This window comes from Chrysemys picta, chromosome 2 (assembly GCF_011386835.1).
Source record: "Chrysemys picta bellii isolate R12L10 chromosome 2, ASM1138683v2, whole genome shotgun sequence".
Lineage (NCBI taxonomy): Eukaryota > Metazoa > Chordata > Testudines > Emydidae > Chrysemys > Chrysemys picta.
The window spans coordinates 220,850,911-220,871,990 of record NC_088792.1 but is presented as its reverse complement, the minus strand read 5'-3'; the positions used below and the strand labels follow the sequence as shown (position 1 = coordinate 220,871,990).

The window sequence follows — 21,080 nt, the reverse complement described above, 5'->3', positions numbered from 1 at the left end:
AATGGACACAAATCTGACATCAGGAATCATAACATTCAAAAACCAGTAGGAGAACGCTTCAGTCTCCCTGGTCACTCAATAACAGACCTAAAAGTGGCAATACTTAAACAACAAAAACTGACTCCAGTGTGAAACTGCAGAACTGGAATTAATTTGCAAACTGGACACCATCAGATTAGGCCTGAATAAAGACTGGGAGTCGTTGGGTCATTACAAATCCTAAACCTAATTTCCCAAATACTAATTTCCTCCTACTGTTACTCACACTTTCTTGTTAACTGTCTGAAATGGGCCACTCTCATTACCACTTCAAAAGTTATTTTTCCTCCCTTGGTATCCTGCTGTCAATTGAATTGTCTCATTAGATTGGCCTCACACTTGGTAAGGCAACTCACATATGTTCATATATTTATGCCTGCTCCTGTATTTTCCACTCCATGCATCGGATGAAGTGGGTTCTAGCCCATGAAAGTTTATGCCCAAATAAATTCGTTAGTCTCTAAGGTGCCACAAGGACTCCTCATTGTTTTTGCTGATACAGACTAACACGGCTACCACTCTGAAACCTGAAATACCAAACTCATTCAAAAATTCCCTACAGAGAATTGATAACCAGAATCCATCTTTTGCTCAAAGGCAGGGAGAGAAGAATTAAAATGGAACTATGTGCTGTGAGAATGTTTAGAGAAAATATGACACAGCACACCAAGAAATTTCCATTCTTCTACAGATGCCAGCTTTCTCCTCCCAAGCTATGTAATGATATGCACCCAGATTTTGTTAAATGAAACAGATTTGCTTTTCCCTGCATAGTTTTCAGTCAGCCTCCAAATCTGGCTGTCATTGCACAGATTATTTATGAAATCTTCCTTACAATTACTTTCAAAAAGAGGGAAAAAGGATATAGAATGGGCTTAATCTGCAAGAAGGGAGATTTAAGTTAGATATTAGGAAAACCTTTGTAACTGTAAGAGTAGTTAAGCTCTGGAATAGGATTCCAAGGGAGGTTTGTGGAGTTCCCATCATTAGAAGCTTTTAAAAACAAGTTGGGCAAATACCAATCAGTTAGGTTTACTTTGTCCTGCCACAGTGCAGGGGGCTGGACTTGATGATTTCGCAAGGTCCCTTCTGGCCCTACATTTCTATGATTCTACGATAGCACTGTATCAGTGTTTGGTAGTAGGTCTACAGGTGAAAAAGCAATATTTCTCTCCAAAATATATATTTTAGCCATTGAGGGCCTGATCACTGAAGTCAGTGGAAGTCTTTTAATTGATTTCAATGTGCTTTAGATCAAATTTGTTGGTGGCTACGTAGGGTATATTTCCATCAACTTTTTCTTTTCTCCGTTAACTTTAATGGTGGAGAATCATGTCTGCTTTTCAAATAATGGCAACTTGTTTTACTATTCCTTTCCTTGTTACAAAGGTCACTGTCAATATCCAATCTAATCTCTCTGCATCTGTATAGCATTTATTGCCATGACACTTAAGATCTGTACTTAGATTTAAAAACAACTGTGAAGCTACCAGCAGTTAGCCAGTACCTATGTTTAGAATGATGTGATAGAATATGATTCTGATAAAAAGATATAAAGAAACATTAGACACTTCAGAAATTTTGAAGAGGAACAGTTTTGGAGACTTTTAATTCTTTATATTGCTTACTCCAACATGATCAGAATTAATGCTAGCAAAGTGCTAAATATCTGAAGAACAAGGGCTTTCTTTTTTATCGTTTTACGATACAAGGAGGAACTTGAAATCAGCTTTCACTTTGGAGAAGATGCTGCCTCTCCATTGTAACCTCACACAGTAACAGAGTTGCATTTTTGTTGTTGGGTTTTTTTAAGAAAATGGGAAAAACAGACACCATGCACAATCATAAGAATCGTAGCTCATCAACATAGTTTGAACCCTGGGCCTTCAGATCCCCAGTACAGACCTCTAGTACCTACACCAGCAGACTAACTGGTATCCTTTATGGAAGCCAGCCACTACATTGTGTGGTAATCATAGACTTTGGCAGTGGGTTACACAACTATTTGCTAGATTGCAGTAGAATGTTGGAGCTCAAGAATCATGGAGTTTATTCCTACCTTTGGGAATGTGGTGTACACTGGTTAAAGCAGAGAGTACATTGAGTTGGTATTCTGAGAGTGTATAAGATTTGGATCTGACATCTGATAGTTAGAGACCTGGGTTCTAGTCGGTACCGTGCCTTTGGGTAACCTCTTAGTCATGTTATTGTAAGATGGGAAAATGGCACTTTGTTCCTTTCTGGGGTAGGCCATTGCTTAAACCCCTCCATGACTCTATCTCACTTCTCATGTGTGGTAGTGGGAGGTGGCCACCTCTGTCATGTAGTCCCACCCTCTCTCTCTCCCGCCATCCAAAGACCCTGTGGAGGGCACTCTGCAGGGCTGTAATCTATGGAAGGGGAGGAACTCGGGGAGTAGCTCCACATTGTGTGGCGATATAGCCAGGGGGAATTGCACATCATTCTCCCCAGGAGTCACACAGACAGTTGCAGAATGTCTGCAGGTTGAGGAGGGGCCCCATGAGTCATTCCACTGAGGGCCTACTTCCCCAACCAAAGGAAGAAAGTGAGGTAATTTCCTCTCTCATCACCATCTTCTGTTCACTTTTACCAAAGGAAGGGCAATTTGACAAATAGTGAAGGGTATGAACATGGCCACATTCAAGTGAGTCAGATTTAGGGAACGTGTTCACAAATAAATTTTCCAACTAGCTGCATGTTAATTATTGCTGATTCTTTGGGTTAAGTGTGGCTCCTTACTGCACCCTGACTACAAGAGAGATGGAAGCAGCCCCCTGCAGAGGAAGTTTCTGGGACAGATAGGTAGCTCCTGAGGGAAGGGAGGGGACCCTGCCCCCAGTTCAGTACATGCCTAACTTTAAGCACATAAGTAGTCTCAGTGGGATAACTGCATGCTTAAAAATGTAGGCCTGAGCTTAAGGTTTAATAGGAAACCTTGCTGAATTGGAACCCTGTGAGCTTCAAGCCTGGGGGAAGGCCAGAATTAATTTTCTGTTAATAAAACAGTGGCTTTTTCACTCTACTATATATGTGGATCTTTTGTTCGGACCTGTGGGTGTTGGAATCCCACCAGCCTTTCTTACACTCAGAGTTCATGTTTTTATAGAATTTGAATCAACTGAAGCTCAAATATTAACTTAACTGCAAATATCTGGAGTCCCCTGTCTCCAGGGGTTTTACAGTTATTAGAAATATGACATAGACAGATTTGCAAATTTGTTTTCCTTTTGTAGAAAGACATTATTTATTTTGAACAGGAATATGTTAGATAATAGATAAACCTCTGAAGGAAAAGAGAAAATTAAGTAGTATTTCATCATTAAAGAAACACATTGATACATAGTTTAATGAGATCTTCAGCAAACAAAAACAGATGAGGGGGGATTACAGTTAAAATTGATGGAGAGTGTTCATATGAGAACTTCATCTTCTCATTTGCCTCTTCTTTTCCAGCTTTTCCCTTTCATACAACAAGTTTGTTTTCTCATTAAGGCATCCTCTCAAGGGCTAAGACAACAGTGTTGCAATAAAAAATACAATATAGAAAAGAATAACAGGGTGATGTGGTTCAGAATCAGCTGGATGATAGGGTTCAATGAAATTTAGAACATGATATTTAAGGAGAAATAATTCAGATGCAGACTGTAGAAAATGGCAAAATAATGGTCTTTTGCCACAAAGAGAGAAAATGCTGTTTTCATGCCTGGAGTGAAAATATGCTTGTATTATATAAGTAGAGCCTTAATATCAACTGGTTATGTAGATATCCATCAGGGAGCAAATGTAACCCACACGCCTTCTGGGTGTGGTGTTCCGTCCCCTCTAGTATCACCACTTAGAGATTAATGAGTCTGCTACAGCCTTAGCTAACAGCCATGTGGCTTTTAGCTCATGCAGTAGAGGCTTGTGCACTAAACTTCAGAGGTCCCAGGTTCGATCCTGCCCGAAAACAACCAGGGTCTGTCGGTGTTACAAGTGGGGGCTCATCTGGGATTTCAACTGGGAAGTCTCTGAAGCTTGGGACTTGCTTTCTCAGCTAGGGGAAGTATGTAACACACATATCTTCTGGGTGCGGTACTCTGTCCCCTCTAGTGGCACTGAGACCACTTAGAGATTAATGAGTCTGCTACAGCTTTAGCTAACAGCCATGTGGCTGAAGCATTAAGCTTCAGAGATCATAGGTTCGATCCCACCTACTGATGACCAGGGTCTGTTGGTGTTACACAAATACACATGCTCATTTAAAAAGAGGATTTAGTGTCACGCATAGGTACAAGTTGCATTACAGTATGATGACTGTTGATAGTGAACTATTTCTAACTGTAGGGGAAACCCTGGACCCTGCTGTAAAGGCCAAATAAACAGGTTTGGCTCAGGCATACTACATGGTGGGGGGGAGGGGGTAGAGAGATGAAATCTTCCAAGCTCAGAGGCACAAACACCTGTGAGGACAGGCTGCAATTGCTTCTCCAGTTGGCTTACAGCCCCCACCCTACCACATGGTTTGTCTGCCATTGGATCTGTGCAAGAGGTTTACTCACTGATCATGCCCCTTTCACTGCTCCCACCCACAAAACCCCCATGTGCATATGCTGCAAGAGAGAGCTCAGATCGGTGGATGTGTATAATTACCTAGAGAGAAAACATTACAGCTCTGACCTCTCTTCTTCTCAACCATCTGTACATGAGAGCAGCAAAAGCTCTTCTATTGTCTGTTCCTGACCTCTCAATATGTGAGAGGATTTTACCCCTAAAGAATGCAATTACTGAAGGGCTGGGTCATGCAATGTATGAAAATGGAGTAAATCTGCAGTCCAGAAACTCCTATTCACCAATGAACAATATTTTATCAATTGTAGAATAATAAAACTTAGTGCTCACATAGCATTATTCATCAGGGGATTTCAAACTGCTTTACAAAGGCAGGTAAAGGATAATTATACCTGTTTTACAAATGAGGAAACCAAAGCTCAGAGGTAAAGTGAACTGGCCAAGGTCACACCGTAAATCAGTGGCAGAACCAGAAATAGAACCCAGTTCTTTTATTCCCATCTCAGTGTCTTATTCACTAGACCATACTGCCTGTCTATTTGTATATTACTATGAGCTATGATTTAAAATAGTAGATTCCTAAAGTATATGGAGACCCAAAACAGATTAGAATGGGAAAAAGGAGATAAATAATTCTTGTACAGGTTCATACAGGCAACTTATTGGCCTCCATCTTGGGAAAACAGCCTCACATCCTTCCCCCCACTCAACACACTGGAGCATGCTCAGTACAGTCTTAGGGCTTCTAACAGCAAATAGCTATTATCACACTGGCGACCAGTTGTCCATAAGCATAACAAAAATACCTACAACATTACTCTCCACCCCTTTTAAAATATTAGTAATAATAAACTCAAAACATTAATGTGGTACCAACAAAACATCCCAATTAAGAAGTTGGGGTAGCCTACACTAATCGTCCGGCAATTACAAGGGCTTATTCTGCTCTCTAGAATAATTGCCTTACTGCTACAAGTCCACACTGTCTCCAGATTTAGGAGATCTCCTGGAATGGTACAGTAGAAACAACTTTGGTCCTTGATCAATAGCAGGTGCAGAAGGGCTTTCTGATAATATAACTGTCTCTGGAGGCTTATCTTCCAAGTCCGCTGTAGTGGTTGGTACGGTGTCCTCAGCAAGCTCACTATATCTGGTTGTAGCAGTTGGGTAGTCTAATGAGTCCTTAACACCTGGTACCTCAACATCCAAATGAGAATTCTCTACAGGTAACTTGTGCTACAATACAATTTGATAACCAGTGAGGGACACTGTGAAAATTAAGAACATATACTGCATTACCTACACCTAATGTTCTTTATGATGCTCATACATCATAATATAACTTGTGTGCTGCCTGCTTTTCCTTCACCTTAGCAACATATTCAGACTGTAGTGAGTCCAGATGTGTGTTTAGTTTTCTTCCCATTAAGAGTTCTGTAGGCAGCTTTCCTGTTGTGATTTGTGGTGTCATGTGATACTGGAAAATAAGCCTGGCCAGCTTGTCTTCCATGCTTCCATGTGTCGTCTTTTTCATTCCCTCTTTTATGATTTGCTTGTGTGATTCCTGAAATATATCACCAGTGAACTGGGTACCACTGTCTCAGGCAATCCAAAAATAGAAAAAGTATGTCAAAGTTTATCAGTTGTAGCCTTGGGTGTAGAAGACAGCATTATATGTGCCTCAATCCATTTTGAAGACAGGTCAATTACTTAAAAAAAAATTACCCCATAAATGGACCAGCATAGTCTACATGGAGCCTCACCCATGGTTGCTGAGGCCATTCCCCTGGGTACAAAGGAACTTTCAGTAGAGCATGGTGGCTGGATTGGCAAGCTACACACTGTCACACAACGGTCTTGTTTTTCTGAAGCATTCCCGGCCACAACACGCAGCTTTGTGAGAGTCCTTTCATACATACAATGCCAGGATGTGCCGCATGTAACAACTTTAGCACCACTGGTCTATTTATTGGATGTAGGATCACCTGGGACTCTAATAATAAGCACCCGTCCTGGATGCTTAAAGACTGCTTTTGGGAACAATAAGGTAGGAGCTCTGTGCTTACCTCCTCTATCCAGCCATTTGTAACCATTCTCTGCACTCGAGACAATAATGACTATTTCTCTCTCTCTCTCTCTCTCTCTCTCTTGTTATTGATGCTGTACTGACTAGAGAAGTGGACAGTAGTCCAATAAGGAGGATGGTTTCTCTAGGCTGCAATGCTTTTGATGGGCTATTTGGTAAAGGAAGTTTATTCAGAGCATGCACATTACCCAGTACTTTTCCAGGTTTATAATCGAACTCGAAATAATAAGCTGATAAGGTAAGAGCCCATTTCTAAATTCTGGCAAATGCCATAGTGGGTACAGGTTTGCTGTCAATTAACAGGCCTTTCAGAGGTTTATAGTCTGAATGTATTAAAAAATGCCTGCCATGTAGGTTAGAGTGGCACTTCTTTATCCCAAAAGCATGGCTAGCCCTTCTCGTTCTAGTTGGAAATAACTTTTTTCTGCTGGGGGTAGTGATCTTGGTTTATAACTGATGGGACACTCAGATCTATCTGACATTTGGTGAGCTAGTACCGCTCCCACCCCACATGATGGTCACAAGACAATACTAGTTCTTTCTGGCTATCATAATGAACTGAAAGGTTTGATGTCTTCAGCGATTTCTTTGCTTCTGCAAAATCTATTTTTTGTTTGTCCACTGGAATCTTATCCCCATCTTACTTTGGTGGTGGTGCCTCAGTAATGGCCTGTACCTTCTCTGTTGGATGTAAGCCAGTTGTGTCAATTTTATGTCCCTGCTAAATTACTTCAGCAGCCTGAAGAATACACTTCTCCCTCTTAAGATGCATACCTGCATCAGTCAATCTTTGTAGTACCTGGTCCAAGTTTTGCAAGTGTTCTGACTCCGATTCCCCTGTAATCAGGATATCATCATGGTATACATAGGCATGTAGCATTCCTTGGAATAAATTGTCGATTACCCTTTGAAGAATATCCAGATCTGCTGACGTTCAGAATGGGAGGCAGTTGTAATGAAACAATGCTTTGGGAGTATTGATTGTTACATAGGGCTTAGCTCTATTGTCCAGAGAGTTTTGGAGATATGCATTATTTACATTGATTTTTGTGGAAGTTTTCCCCCTGATAAGGTAGCATACAGATCTTCAAGCCTGGGGAGTGGATACATATCTAACTTGACCACATGGTTCACCGTGACCTCATAGTTCCACATATGGAACATATGGACAACAGGAGCAGTCCAGTCTGAGAATTGGATGGGCTCAATAATACCAGGTGCCTGTAAAACAGTTCAGTTCTTGGTCTACCTTATGGCACATGACATAGGGTACTTGCCCTCGCTTAAGGAAACACGATTTAGCATCTGGATCCACGTAAATTCTGCCAGTGGCCTCTTTCAGAATACCAAGACCCTCCCTGAACAGTTCTGAGTGTTTTTCAATAAGTGCTTCTATAGTTAGTGTTATGGACATTGTCGCTGTCTGCCCAGTTAAGTTCTAATAGCTTTAACCATTTTTGCCTCATGAGGGATGGTTTTTGGTCCTGGTATCCCACCTCCATATCAGCTGTACCTCTAACTGGAACTTGTTATCCTGTATATGTATGTAACACCACCTTTGCCAATCCCATCTCTGGTGTATTGTTCCTTGGCCACAACTGGTGATAAGTAACCTTGCTGATTATAGACAGAAACACGCCCATATCTATCTCCATGGTTGTTATTTGTCCATTAATTGTGACATCCACTCGCAGTGTCTTCTCCTTTTGGCTTTTGCTGGTAACATTAAACATAGTATTTACCAAGTCCTCAGCTTCTGGCTCCTCTTCCTCCTCTGCAGTATGATGAACCTCTTTCTTGTGACCTACGTTTTCCTTTCCATATGTCTTCTTTTTTTTACAGCAAACTTTTGCAAAGTGACCTCACTTCTGACAAACCCAGTACTCTCTATCCTTGTATGGGCAGAAGATCAGGTCATGTCTCTCCTTAGTGTAAAAGCAATTTTGTATGTTCTTAAGGAGATACCTGTTTTCTTAAAGATTCATTTGCTTTCTGTGCAGTGCTGGACAATTTGTGCACGGTGCTCAAGACTGTTTCGCTATCTAAGTGCTGGTTAGTGCTTCCCTGTAAATCCAAAGCATGCTGTGCAACTACGTCCATACCTTGTGCTATTTCCAGTGCTTTTTAAAAATCTAAGGTGGACTCTGCCAACTGAGATTTCTGAATTGTTTCATCACAGACACCACAGATAAGTCTATCCCACAGTATGGCATTTAATGTATCTCCAAAACCACAGTGCTCTGACAAACGATGCAGTTCTACTACAAAACAAGCCAAGTTGGCAGGAAAAACTGTTACATTTAAAACTCTGCACGATCTCTGATGGCATGGGGTTGTGATGGTGCATGACAGCATTAGCCGGCTCATCGAAGGATTTGGCTCTGGTCTTTTCTGGTGCCAGCAAACTTCTAATCCAACTCTGTTTTGGTCCACACACACTCAGTAAAATGGCATGTTTCTTGTTATCGCCCTCTATATCATTTGCAATGGAGTACTGGGAAAGTCTCTCTGACTACTACTCTGCATCATACTGTTTCGTTTTCCATATGCAGCTATTTTTCTTTGCAATCAAAAAAAAAAAAAGGTTGTCACTTATACAATGTGTAGAACTTGCTGGTTATCGTTTTCCAGTTGATCCTCATTGCCAATGCAGTATATGGAGAACCAAAACACAACTGTACAGGTTCAAAAACAGGTTCATAGACAACTAACCATACTCTATCTTGCAAAAACTTCCTCACACCCCTCTTCACCCCGCCCACTGGAGCATGCTCTATACAGCCCTATGGCTTCTAACAGTAAATAGCTATTCTCATGTTGGCCATCAGGTGACAATAAGCATAACAAAAATACCTATAAACTTATCGTTCCCTTCAAAGCTCTGTCATATACATGTCAGTATTTAATGGCTACCATGCTTAAAATGTGATGGAGAAAATCATCTCTCAGGAGCTGTGATTTATTTGGTTTCTGTCTCAAACTAATGTCACCTTGTTTAATTGATGTAAAGTAAAGACTGTATTGTATATATGCTGGATCATACCTGCTTTCTTTGTGGGAAACCTACCTCATGGCTTCACCCATCCCGGCCTCAGACCCTGCAGAGAGCCCTCAGCTGAACTGAAGATCTACACATAGTGTGGGTTGATGGGGACAGGTGCCTAGATACATCCACCATATGGGAAATCCACTTAATAGTCTGAGGCTCTATTAACTCAAGTGGAGCATCACTTCACTGCAGAACTTTCCTTTCCAGAGGTTCCAGGGCATCAGTAGGTGTGGGAAGCCATGGCCCTATGGTACTGTTGTAACAGCATTGTTTTAGTTCCGTCTTCACCTCTCTCTGGCATAAGAACACGACCTATGCACAGATGGCTATGACACCCAACAGTTATTCCAAAATCCACAGGTTGTCAGGGCTTTGTTGGGAGGGAGAGAGGAAACATGCCACCTCCCTGACTGTGTTTCAGAAAGGTGTGATCTGAGCCTATGAAATTAACCTCTTGATTGATATAAAGGACATATTTTCATTTCAAGTTATTGTTGGTGTAATTAACAAACAGCAAAAATCAGCTTCTCAATATTTGTCATAAGTGAAATACATTTCAAAAATATAATAACATTTAACAATAGGAAAAAGCAGAGTATCAGTAGATAATTATGTCTGTTTATTTCTTGTTCTTCCGTTGTCCTACAGAGTACTCAGACAGATTTTCCACCCTTTTGCACATACAGCATGCAGCTGGCAGACATTGATTTAACAGCTCAATATTTTGATAATTGCAATGATGCAGAAATACGTTTGAAATATATCAAAACATTACTAAATCCATTTAGCACCTTTTTAAAGCATGAAAAGCATTTTATTTTATATAAGGATAGAACTGTTGCAATAGATTTCTCATAAATTACAGTTTTGGATCTAAGTGGTGGACTGCAGAGTTCTGATTTTTGCTGTAATTAAAACCACTAGTGTGGGAGATTCAGCTCAATAGCTGAAGGTATATTTCTATGGGGTTTTTTTTTTTTTTTTGCTTTTTCTTTAAGGAATGTTATTCCCTCAAATGACAATTCTAATTCATTGGAGGATCCTCCAGATAGATCAAACTTCTTTTGCTCAAATACAAGATACCTAGTTATTACTGAAGTAATTATGGGATGCAGATCTATTTCCTAATCTTGAACTCTGATGATAACCCCCTTTTTCTGAATGTCGTGGTAGAAGAATGATATGCAGTAGTTTCACAGCAACTGCACAAACAATTGGATCATATTTGTGAAACCTTGCTACATCTAAATAAAACCACTTTTCTCATGTAAATAAAAAGAAGTTGTCATATGTTTGACTGAAATTAGTATTAAGGTGAAGTTAGGCAAACTCTGATTAGAAATAAGGCATACATTATTAACAGTGAGGGTAATTAATATTTTTTTTGTAAAGAGATTCTCTAGTTCAAGCAGGAATTAATTCACGGTAGTCAGGAGGTCAGACAAGATGATTACAATGGTCCCTTTTGGATTTAGAATAAATGAATCTATTCATTTCTGTATTGTTATCACTCAAAGGCCCTAATCGTGATTGGGGTCCCACTGTGCTGGAGGTGTACAAACACAGAAGAGTTTGATCCTACCTGGAGCGCTTACAAGCTAAAAAATAGTCTTCCAGTATCCTATGACACACACGCAGTACATGTGTGTTACTGCTGTGTTAATGGTTTTTATTGTTCTCGTTGCTCCAGTCAATTGCCGTAGTGTTGGGATGGTGCCAAGAGAGGAATTTTGTAAGAAGTTACAGCAGGATGGAAAGATACATTCAATTGTAAAAAGTCAGAGGTCCTCAATTAAAATCATTTAAAAAAACATTTGATACTGTATAACCTGTGAATTAATTTATGCATTTTCATTCTCTTTCAAACTTCAACTTTCCATTTAGGAAAACACTTAAGTGTGACTTGGGGTTTCAAAGATAAATTATTCTCCAGAGCACAGTCTGTTAGTACTTCTATCAACAAAATGAGCAGATTTCAAGGCAAACGTATTGACGTTCCCTTTTTAAGTATGAACAGCTAATGGGTGCAAAACGTCTGACAGCACTTGGTTGCTGCTATTTTTATTATTAATTTAGAAACACTTGATCTTCAAAGTAGAAGTTATTTATATAAAACAATGTACTTGAAGCAAGGCTCGGGTACAGTACATTTTCATATTACGTAAAATAATGCATGAGGCATATGCTCGAAGCTTAGTATGGGTTCTTATTAATCAAAAGTGAAGAATAATTCTCCACAGGTAGGAATTCTATTTCCTCCTACGCCCGTGTTCCCTGTGTTTGACTGGAACTGGAATTGTGTAAGCTCAAAGTTGAAAGCCACTGACTTGCCTCCCAGTGATCGTTTTACTGCTACTTACTAACTTTAACTAAACTGTATTATATTTTAATATTCTAGGATCAAATCCCCAAGTCCTTATTCAGACCTGCATCACCCACTCTCAAGGAAAATGTGTATGAGCTGAAGTCATGTGTATGAGCTGGAGATTCCTCCATGGAGGACCCCCTGTCCTGATTTTTCACACTTGCTGTCTGGTCACCCTAGCTGGGTCCCATTACACATGTAGGTCAATCTGGTTGGGGCCTTCTTCAGATAGTCTGTTTTAAAGGTTAGGAGGCTTTCAGGCAGTTGATTCAGGGCAATATCCTACAGAGGGGTAGCCAGAGAGCTGACCTGAAAGTCATTCATTTATAAGAGAACTAGTTCCCTTGGACCATTTGGGCATGGCTAAGTTAGGAATTGTAATTATGATCTGACGCTGTAATGGGATTGGCTAGCATGAATCCACTGCAGAATCAGGGCTTTACGGTAAATGGAAAATATATAATTTTTCACTAATTAGTTTGAAAAATATGTACAGAGAGCATTTAGCATGACTTCTCCTTTCTGTGTCAGATTGTAGCAGTGAGTCATTAAAATTAATAGGAGCAAAACATTCAGAATGTGAGGAGAATAGACCTGTGCCTTGGCAATAAAACTGCACTTTCATTCATCATTTTACCTCCTTTTTTAATGTTTATTTTTTCTGAAGACTTTGTTTTTCCCTTTTTCCCCTTCCAAATTACACAAACTGTCTTAAATTGGCTACTGTTACCTTACCACTTAATGAAGGGGCTGCAGTGTAATTTTTTAACGGCTTTTCTTTAAATGTTCTGTTGATGTGGCATTCCTGCAAGTGTAACCTAATAACACTGGTTGGACATTAAGCACAGTGAAGAGAGATTCTGTGCAAGCTGCCTCCAGAACCCATCAGCATCCTTGTTATTCCAGTGGTAGGCCTTTTTTAAAGGAACAGTGACTGCCATTCATGCTAAATTTTCATGGCTTTTGTAGTGCAAACCAGTGTCTGTCATGAACTAGGATTAGACCATGATGCATTTCTTTTGTGGCCTCAGGCAGGGTCCCACCCACCCCCTCAAGTTTCCAGAAAGTAGAAGGCTCATTGTGCTATACAGCTTCTTTGCTGGAAGTTCATCACATATTGATCACTGATCCAAATTACATCATGATATAGGTTCCTGGGGAGTGCCAGAGCTGTGAGGTCATCAGCTACAATACAAGTGGAAAATAAAGTATTTTAATCATCAAGTAGTTTTTGGACTGCAGATGTGTTCTGTGCAAAAATAGAAATGCTGATTAAGCCAAGATGAAAGTTTGGTGGTAAGAAAATGAATAAATGTCTGAAGGTTTTTGAAGCTTTAATATGTTGTTATCAAGAATAATGATTCATTCAGCTTAGTTTCCACCTTTTCCTATCCCACCTCTTCCCTCTCCTTTTACAGATAAACAAGCTGGAGGCTCGCCTGAGGCAGGAAGGTTGCATGGATGATGGGATTCAGCGGAAGGAAAATGAACACTGGATGAAGGAAGACTGCATTAGCTGTAGCTGTAAGGTATGTGTTGCTGAACGTTTTCTCTGCTATTAAATTCTCTTTTTCCTTTGGTATCATGCCAGCTGAAGCATCCTGCAATGATGAATTAAGAAAGAAAAGTGTGCCTCACAACTCTCCATAGCTTAGTGATAATAGGGAACATAAGTCTTCTGGAGAAATTCAGTGAACATTTGCCATAACCACAGTTAAACAAAAGGACAAAATATTTCAGATGGAGTCTAATCTGCACCTCTTCTTAAATGCAAAATGTGCATACCAGAGAAACTTAGCTCTGATACTGAATAAGTGGAAATCACTTACAGAAGGTGTGAGGCAGCTTTAATTGGGTTCTCTCTTTTTGTGAGGGCTAAATTCACTTTTTCACAAATAGGCGCACCAACAGCTGGGTTACTTCCTTGATGTATAGGTTAGTTTATTTAGCACAAATAGTTCCATATCATTCTGAATCAAATTCAAGTCTCATCGTTCTTCCAACTGAAAAACAGGTGAGTTTTGGCTACACAAAATGGTTCCCACTAATTGGTAGGTCTTTGATGTATGGTCCAGCAACAGCCCACCATCAATTTCCTGTCCATGGATGAGGTCACTTCTGCCACCCTCAGAGAAATGCTAAATTCCACTACATAATCTTTCTTGACATCGCACACTTTAGCTGTGCCATTGATGTGCACATAATGCTTCCATGTGCTCAAATCTACAATGGGCATAAGGCCTACATTCCATTTAAGAGTCACTTACTCCTTCAAGATAACGCTGAAGATATACACAGGTATTTTTGCAGGTCCTCTGCATAAGAAGACGTAAGTGGGATTCATAGTGCCTATGTACAACATGGGCTATCTGTAGAGGGTTTAATTTCACTCCATACATGTATGCAAAACTTCAGCTCCTAAATCCTTGTGTATTGAATTTTTTGTATCTAATGATTCCAGCTCATAGGCCTTGATCCTGCAAAAGACTTACACACATGCTTTACTTTACACACAGGAGTGAATGGGACTACTTCATCTCAATGGGACTACAGCATAAAATTGATAAATCTGTGGGATTGGGGGCATCATTTTTTCCTGGACTTTATCTAACCCATGGGAATTAGGTGCTTCACCTGCTTAGATGTTTTTGAAAATCCCACTAGGCAACTATCTGCATCTTTAGGCACCAAGTACCTTTGAAAATCTGGCCCAAGATCTAATATTGACTTAAATATAACCCCTATAAATAAATGCCTTTTTTTTTACTGTAACGGGGTGGCTGGCCCCTTAAAGGAAATTGAGACCAGTCCTGATCTAGTCCAGGTGTGCTCTAGTTTGGCTATAATAAGGAGGGTATGAATGAGACAGTCCAAAGGCAAGGGAGAGACCAGAACCTAGATTCCAAAATAAAGAAAGTGGGAGAGAGACCTGGGGAGTCAGAGCTATCTGAGTCAGTCAGGAAAAGGTGAGGTAAGAGTTGCCTGGGAGAGTGAGGTCACCAGGTGAGAGCTGCCAGAGCCAGGAGACTGTAAGTGGTTCCTGAGGAAGGGCAAAAGAGGGATTTGCCAGCTGACCTGCCCAACCCAGAGAGTCAAAGCTGGGAGCTGACGGCAGGGAGCAGCAGAGGGGCTTACTTGCTAATGTCTTAATGCTGGAAAGGTGGGCCCAGAAGGAGAGAGGGGTGAATGGATGAAATCCCAGAAGACGGGCTATGAGGATTCCTGCTCTTCCCAGTGCGGGGTGCTCCAGGCAGGGTTACCCATCAAATGTGATGCAGAAAGCAGGCAGGCGATTGAACAACTGTCAGACTGGAAGAGGGAAATTGAGGCAAGGAACTGCTTGTAGGGCCACCACGAAGGGCACCTGGGAGGTGACTGCCCTATGACAGTTATTCAGCAATGTTACGTTATGACCCTTTTCTAAAGCTTAGCCTTTTACTGTATTACAATTATTTTATACCTTGTAGCAGACTCAATTGTCAAATATAACAGACAATTAAAAAATATTGTGGTTATTAGCCTATGCTAATGTTAAACAATAGTAGAGTGGAACACACATATAGTGACTTACAGTGAACTTAGATATAAAAGTGTTTTATAATGAATCTGAATGGAAATCTTGTATTTTTTCAATGCACAGCGGTGTGAAAATTGAACTTTTGCGTAGTGCAAGACATTTTTTTTTAAAAAGAAAGGTATCAGATTAGAAAACTTTGATATGAGTTAGAACTGCTGAACAATTTTTTGGCTGTGAGCATTCTAATTAACCTCAGAAACCTGTCAAATTGTTCTTACAACTAGGAAAATGATCACTTATTTGTGTGCATAAGTACATCATCTAATTTTATACAATTCTGCATGACAGAGACCATCTGCATTCTTTCAGCTACTGTATTTTATACAAAGCACTGGAAAATTGTAGAAAAATACTGAGTCTGTGCTGTCCTGTTTTTTTCTATTGGGAAAAAAGGTGCTAATACTTCAACATTACCTTTCAGAATGGCCAAATAACCTGTACTGTGGAGACGTGTCCCTCAGTAGAGTGTTCGACCCCCACAAAGCTGGAAGGAAAATGCTGTCCAGACTGCATAGACAATGAAAACCCTATAGAATCACCAGTAGAACTTAAACCTGATTCCTCTGACAAGGAGCTACCTTTAGGAACTATCTACTAGGGGGCTGTAGTCTCCCAATTCAAAGGTTCTGACAAGAAGTTACAAGCACTGCTGACTACAATACCTGCACTAAAATGTTTGATGTAAAAACACTGATGAAACAATCAAGTCACTTTAGGCTTTTCACCATGGTGGGCATATTCTATAAAGTTATCTTTCAACACTGGTAGATCTAATCTAAGGGTGAGCAAGGGCATGAAAGACTCTACTGAAAGCCCTTTACAGGTTATTATATCTTGTACTCTCTCATTGGAAGTTGTTAAATGTTAGATTCATAAATTCAATTTTAAATTTGTTGTTCTCCTTCTCCCAAAAGGCAGGGAGGCAAAAAGATTTAAAAGCATGGGATTTCTTTGAATCTTGGGCCTGGTCTACACTGGGGAGAGAGAGCGGGGATCAATCTAAGTTACGCAACTTAAGCTACATGAATAAAGTAGCTGAAGTCGACGTACTTAGAGCTACTTACTGCGGTGTCTTCACTGCGGCAAGTCGACTGCTGACGCTCCCGCGTTGTCTCCGCCTGCGCCTCTCGCTCCGGTGGTGTACCAGGGTCGACGGGAGAGCGCTCAGCGGGTGATTTATCGCATCTTCACTAGATGCAATATCTTAACCCCTGCTGGATCGATCACTCAAGAGGTAAGTGTAGACATGTCCTTAGAATTCAACCACTGACTGAAAGTTTTCTTTTAAAATTCACACACATTTTAGTAATGAGAAATGTTTTAAAAATTGCACTGTTCTAAAGAAAAGAGTTATAGAAAAGAAGTTTGTACTTGACCTGCTGGGTTTTTGTTGTTGTTGTTTTGGATGGTGTTATACTATGAGAAACAGCTTAGTTTCCTTTTATAAGACGCTATTCTTATTCCATGCTAGCTTTATGGAGCTTGGGTTTTTGCAAAATCAAAATGAAAGAGTAGCATGGCACGATTCTTTGTAATCTCATCATGTTGAGACTCTGATTGGAAATTTAAAGCACATCTCAGGGAGCTTGCCATGTATGCACATGTCTCCAAAAGGGGATAAAGAATGTATAAGTGCAGTATAATTTGCCAGGAAGTTATGTGTACTCCTTTTCTCATTCTGCATGGATCTCTCATTGACATCAATAGGATATATAGAAAGAGAGAGAGAGAATGGACTCATCTGTTCAACTTGCCCACATGTAGAACCTTATGGCAAATCCCTTAGTATTGTGATACTGTGATCATTCACGTGAAAGAGATGAGTGTTTTTTGTTTTTTTTTCAAGCTGCAATTTTTAAAATAAGGAGACACACTTTCAAAACCTGGGTCCAAAGTTGAATCTTAAAAAATGCATGCACACAGATGTTCATTTTCATGTGCAATTAGCTGACTTAGATGAAAAAGTAGAAGTTGGACATGCATAGTTACTTGTATATGTACATTTTTTGCAGACACTGCTTAGAACTAGGGCTGTCAAGTGATTAAAAAAATTAATCACGATTAATCGCACGATTAATCGCACTGTTAAACAATAATAGAATACCATTTATTTAAATATTTTGGATGTTTTCTATATTTTCAAATATATTTATTTCAATTACAACAGAGAACACAAACTATAAACTACAGCTCACTTGATATTTTTTTATTACAAATATTTGTGCTATAAAAAATAAAAGAAATGTATGAAGTGAATTGAAAATACTAAGTACTTTATCATGAAAGTTGAACTTACAAATGTAGAATTATGTACAAAAAATAACTGCATTCAAAAATAAAACAGTGCAAAACTTTAGAGCTTACAAGTCCACTCAGCCTTACTTCTTGTTCAGTCAGTCACTCAGACAAACAAGTTTGTTTACATTTGCAGGAGATAATGCTGCCTGCTTCTTGTTTACAATGTCACCTGAAAGTGAGAGCAGGTGTTCACATGGCACTGTTGTGGCTGGCATCACAAGATCTTTATGTGCCGGATGAGTTAAAGATTCATATGTCCCTTCATGCTTCAACCACCATTCCAGAGGACGTGCGTCCATATTGATGACGGGTTCTGCTCGATAACGATACAAAGCAGTGCAGACCGAAGCATGTTCACTTTCATCATCTGAGTCAGATGCCATCAGCAGAAGGTTGGTTTTCTTTTTTGGTGGTTTGGGTTCTGAATTGTCGGAGAATAGCAGCATTCGTGGAAAGGATGTGCATTTTCCCCAGTAGTTTCCACATCAGAGTGTTGCTCTTTTAAGATTTCTGAAAGCATGCTCCACACCTCATCCCTCTCAGATTTTGGAAGGCACTTCAGATTCTTAAACCTTAGGTCAAGTGCTGTAGCTAGCTTTAGAAATCTCACATTGGTATCTTCTTTGCATTTTGTCAAATTTTCAGTGAAATTGGTCTTAAAATGAACAACATGTGCTAGGTCATCATCCAAGACTCCTATAACATGAAACATATGGCAGAATGCAGGTAAAACAGAGCAGGAGACATACAATACTCCCCCAAGGAGTTCAGTCACAAATTTAATCAACGCATTATTTTTTTAAACGAGCATCATCAGCATGGAAGCATGTCCTCTGGAATGGTGGATGAAGCATGAAGGGGCATATCTGGCACGTAAATACCTTGCAATGCTGGCTTTAAAAGTGCCATGCCAATGCCTGTTCTCACTTTCAGGTGACATTGTAAATAAGAAGCCGAAAGCATTATCTCCCGTAAATGTAAACAAACTTGTTTATCTTAGCGATTGGCTGAACAAGAAGTAGGACTGAGTGGACTTGTAAGCTCTAAAGTAGGCTCTGAAGTTTTCCATTGTTTTGTTTTTGAGTGCAGTTATGTAACAAAAAAAAATCTACATTTGTAAGTTGCACTTTCACGATAAAGAGATTGTATTACAGTATTCTATGAGGTCAATTGAAAAATACTATTTCTTTTATCATGTTTACAGTGCTAATATTTATAATAAAAATAATATAAAGTGAGCACTGTACATTTTGTATTCTGTGTTGTAACTGAAATCAATATATTTCAAAATGGAGAAAATATCCAAAAATATTTAATTAAATGTCAATTAGTATTCTATTGTTTAACAGTGCAATTAAAACTGCGATTAATCACGATTAATTTTTTTGAATTAATCACATGAGTTTCCTGCTATTAATCAATAGCCCTACTTAGAACCTAATTCTGCTTTGGAACTTTGTCTTGAAGAGTTAAAAATGCTAATAGGGAGATCACTGTGTTGCACTTACCCTTTACATTCATAAGGATCTGTGCTTCCCTCTTATTTCATTCCATGGTTAAATTGTTTGTCATTGTCTGTTTACCGACAATAGGCCATTTCATAATGTCATGCGCGGGGTTTCTCACATAACTGACATAATGATAATTGAAACTATGTGCACAAATGCTGGGTCATTAGTATGAAAGTGGGGCTTACACATGAACAAATACATAGTTATATGTAAGGACCTTTCTTAGTCAATATCTTCTATGTACCTTTGTTGATACCCAATGAGGAGCCTGGACAAGAATTACTGTCTGACAATTTGGTTGATCAACCAAATATTGCCTAGTCAGACTGACATGAAAATTTAATCACACACAAATAGTCAGCTTGTGCATCATTGAGGAAGCACCAGGGAACAAATTGAAAGCTGCTTTGAAAATGTTTTAAATTACTGTGCAACATAATTCTTTAGATTACAAGCAATAGTTACTAACATTAATGTCATGCAATTCGTAATTTGGTATTGAAGTTGATACATTAACATGTCCAAGAGCATTTGTGTATTAGATTTCAACATTATATATTCAGATATAACTATGAATCGTGTGTAGTCTTAAAATAATATTCAGAAGACTCATAAACTATGTATTTTGAAAGTCCTTGAAAAAAGCAATAGTAAAATTTCAGTCACAGTGAAATGTATTTTGTCCTATAAATTGCTCCCACCAGGCTAATAAGGTAAACATATTTATTGTGTAGCTTGCACTCAGAATTTTAGCTTGAAGTTTGTAATTAATTTTCATTATTGAAAGCCATATACAAGTCTATATCACTGCTTAAATTTTAGGACAAACTTCATGTTTAAATACAAGCTCTGTAAGCAAAGTTTATAGTAAAATTTATGTATGACATATTTGTACCTCATGAATATACAAAACCAGGGATGTTTTAAAATACATATGGTGCTAAATGCTGTGCCTGAAATATGACTTCATGGTGAATATTTTCCAAAATAATCTGTGTACTTGTGTTTTAAGCATTCAGGCTGGATTTAGAAGTATGTTAAAATTTACATATATACATTATGTCATGACTGCAATAAAAACTTGTTATTGAGATCGAAATGGAGGAAACACAAAACGTGAATTCAGGTTCAGATATGGGTCCCACTGTTTGGGTTCTTCTCTGAACTATTGTAATCTAAGACCTGATCCAGACCTCTATGACAACAATAGAAACCTGATTCAGCTGTCACTTCCACAGGGATAAATCAGCTCCACTGAAGCCAATGGAGTTACACTGGTGTAAGTGAGAAGAAATTGCAGACACTGATTTCAAGGGGAATTGGATCATGGCAGTAGTGAATCTGCGAAAAGAAAAGCCTTACTGTGGTTTTTCCACTGCAGGGCACTGATAGCAGAAATGAATGGCAGGATAGAGAGCACCCAGTCATATCAGAACCTCAAAATTAGTTTGGTTCTTGATCCTACAAATGCAGGGAGCTGGAGTTATTGTATTCAGCTCAATTCACCCATCTCTCTATTGAGATGCTGAATTGAGATAATGTTGCCTGTGAATGGGTAACATTTGTGTTTGAGATTCTAGAGA

General features: G+C 39.3%; 1 protein-coding gene across 1 annotated transcript in view; it reads left to right on the top strand.

The window, feature by feature from the left end:
- Positions 1-18,089, top strand: part of PXDNL (peroxidasin like) — a 306,963-nt gene extending 288,874 nt beyond the window's left edge. Inside the window, exons 22-23 of the mRNA XM_005279926.4 lie at positions 13,530-13,640; positions 16,110-18,089. Coding sequence (XP_005279983.2) covers positions 13,530-13,640; positions 16,110-16,286 — 288 coding nt within the window. The 3' untranslated portion in view covers positions 16,287-18,089. The remainder of the gene's footprint in view (positions 1-13,529; positions 13,641-16,109) is intronic.
- The last annotated feature ends 2,991 nt before the right edge of the window (positions 18,090-21,080 follow it).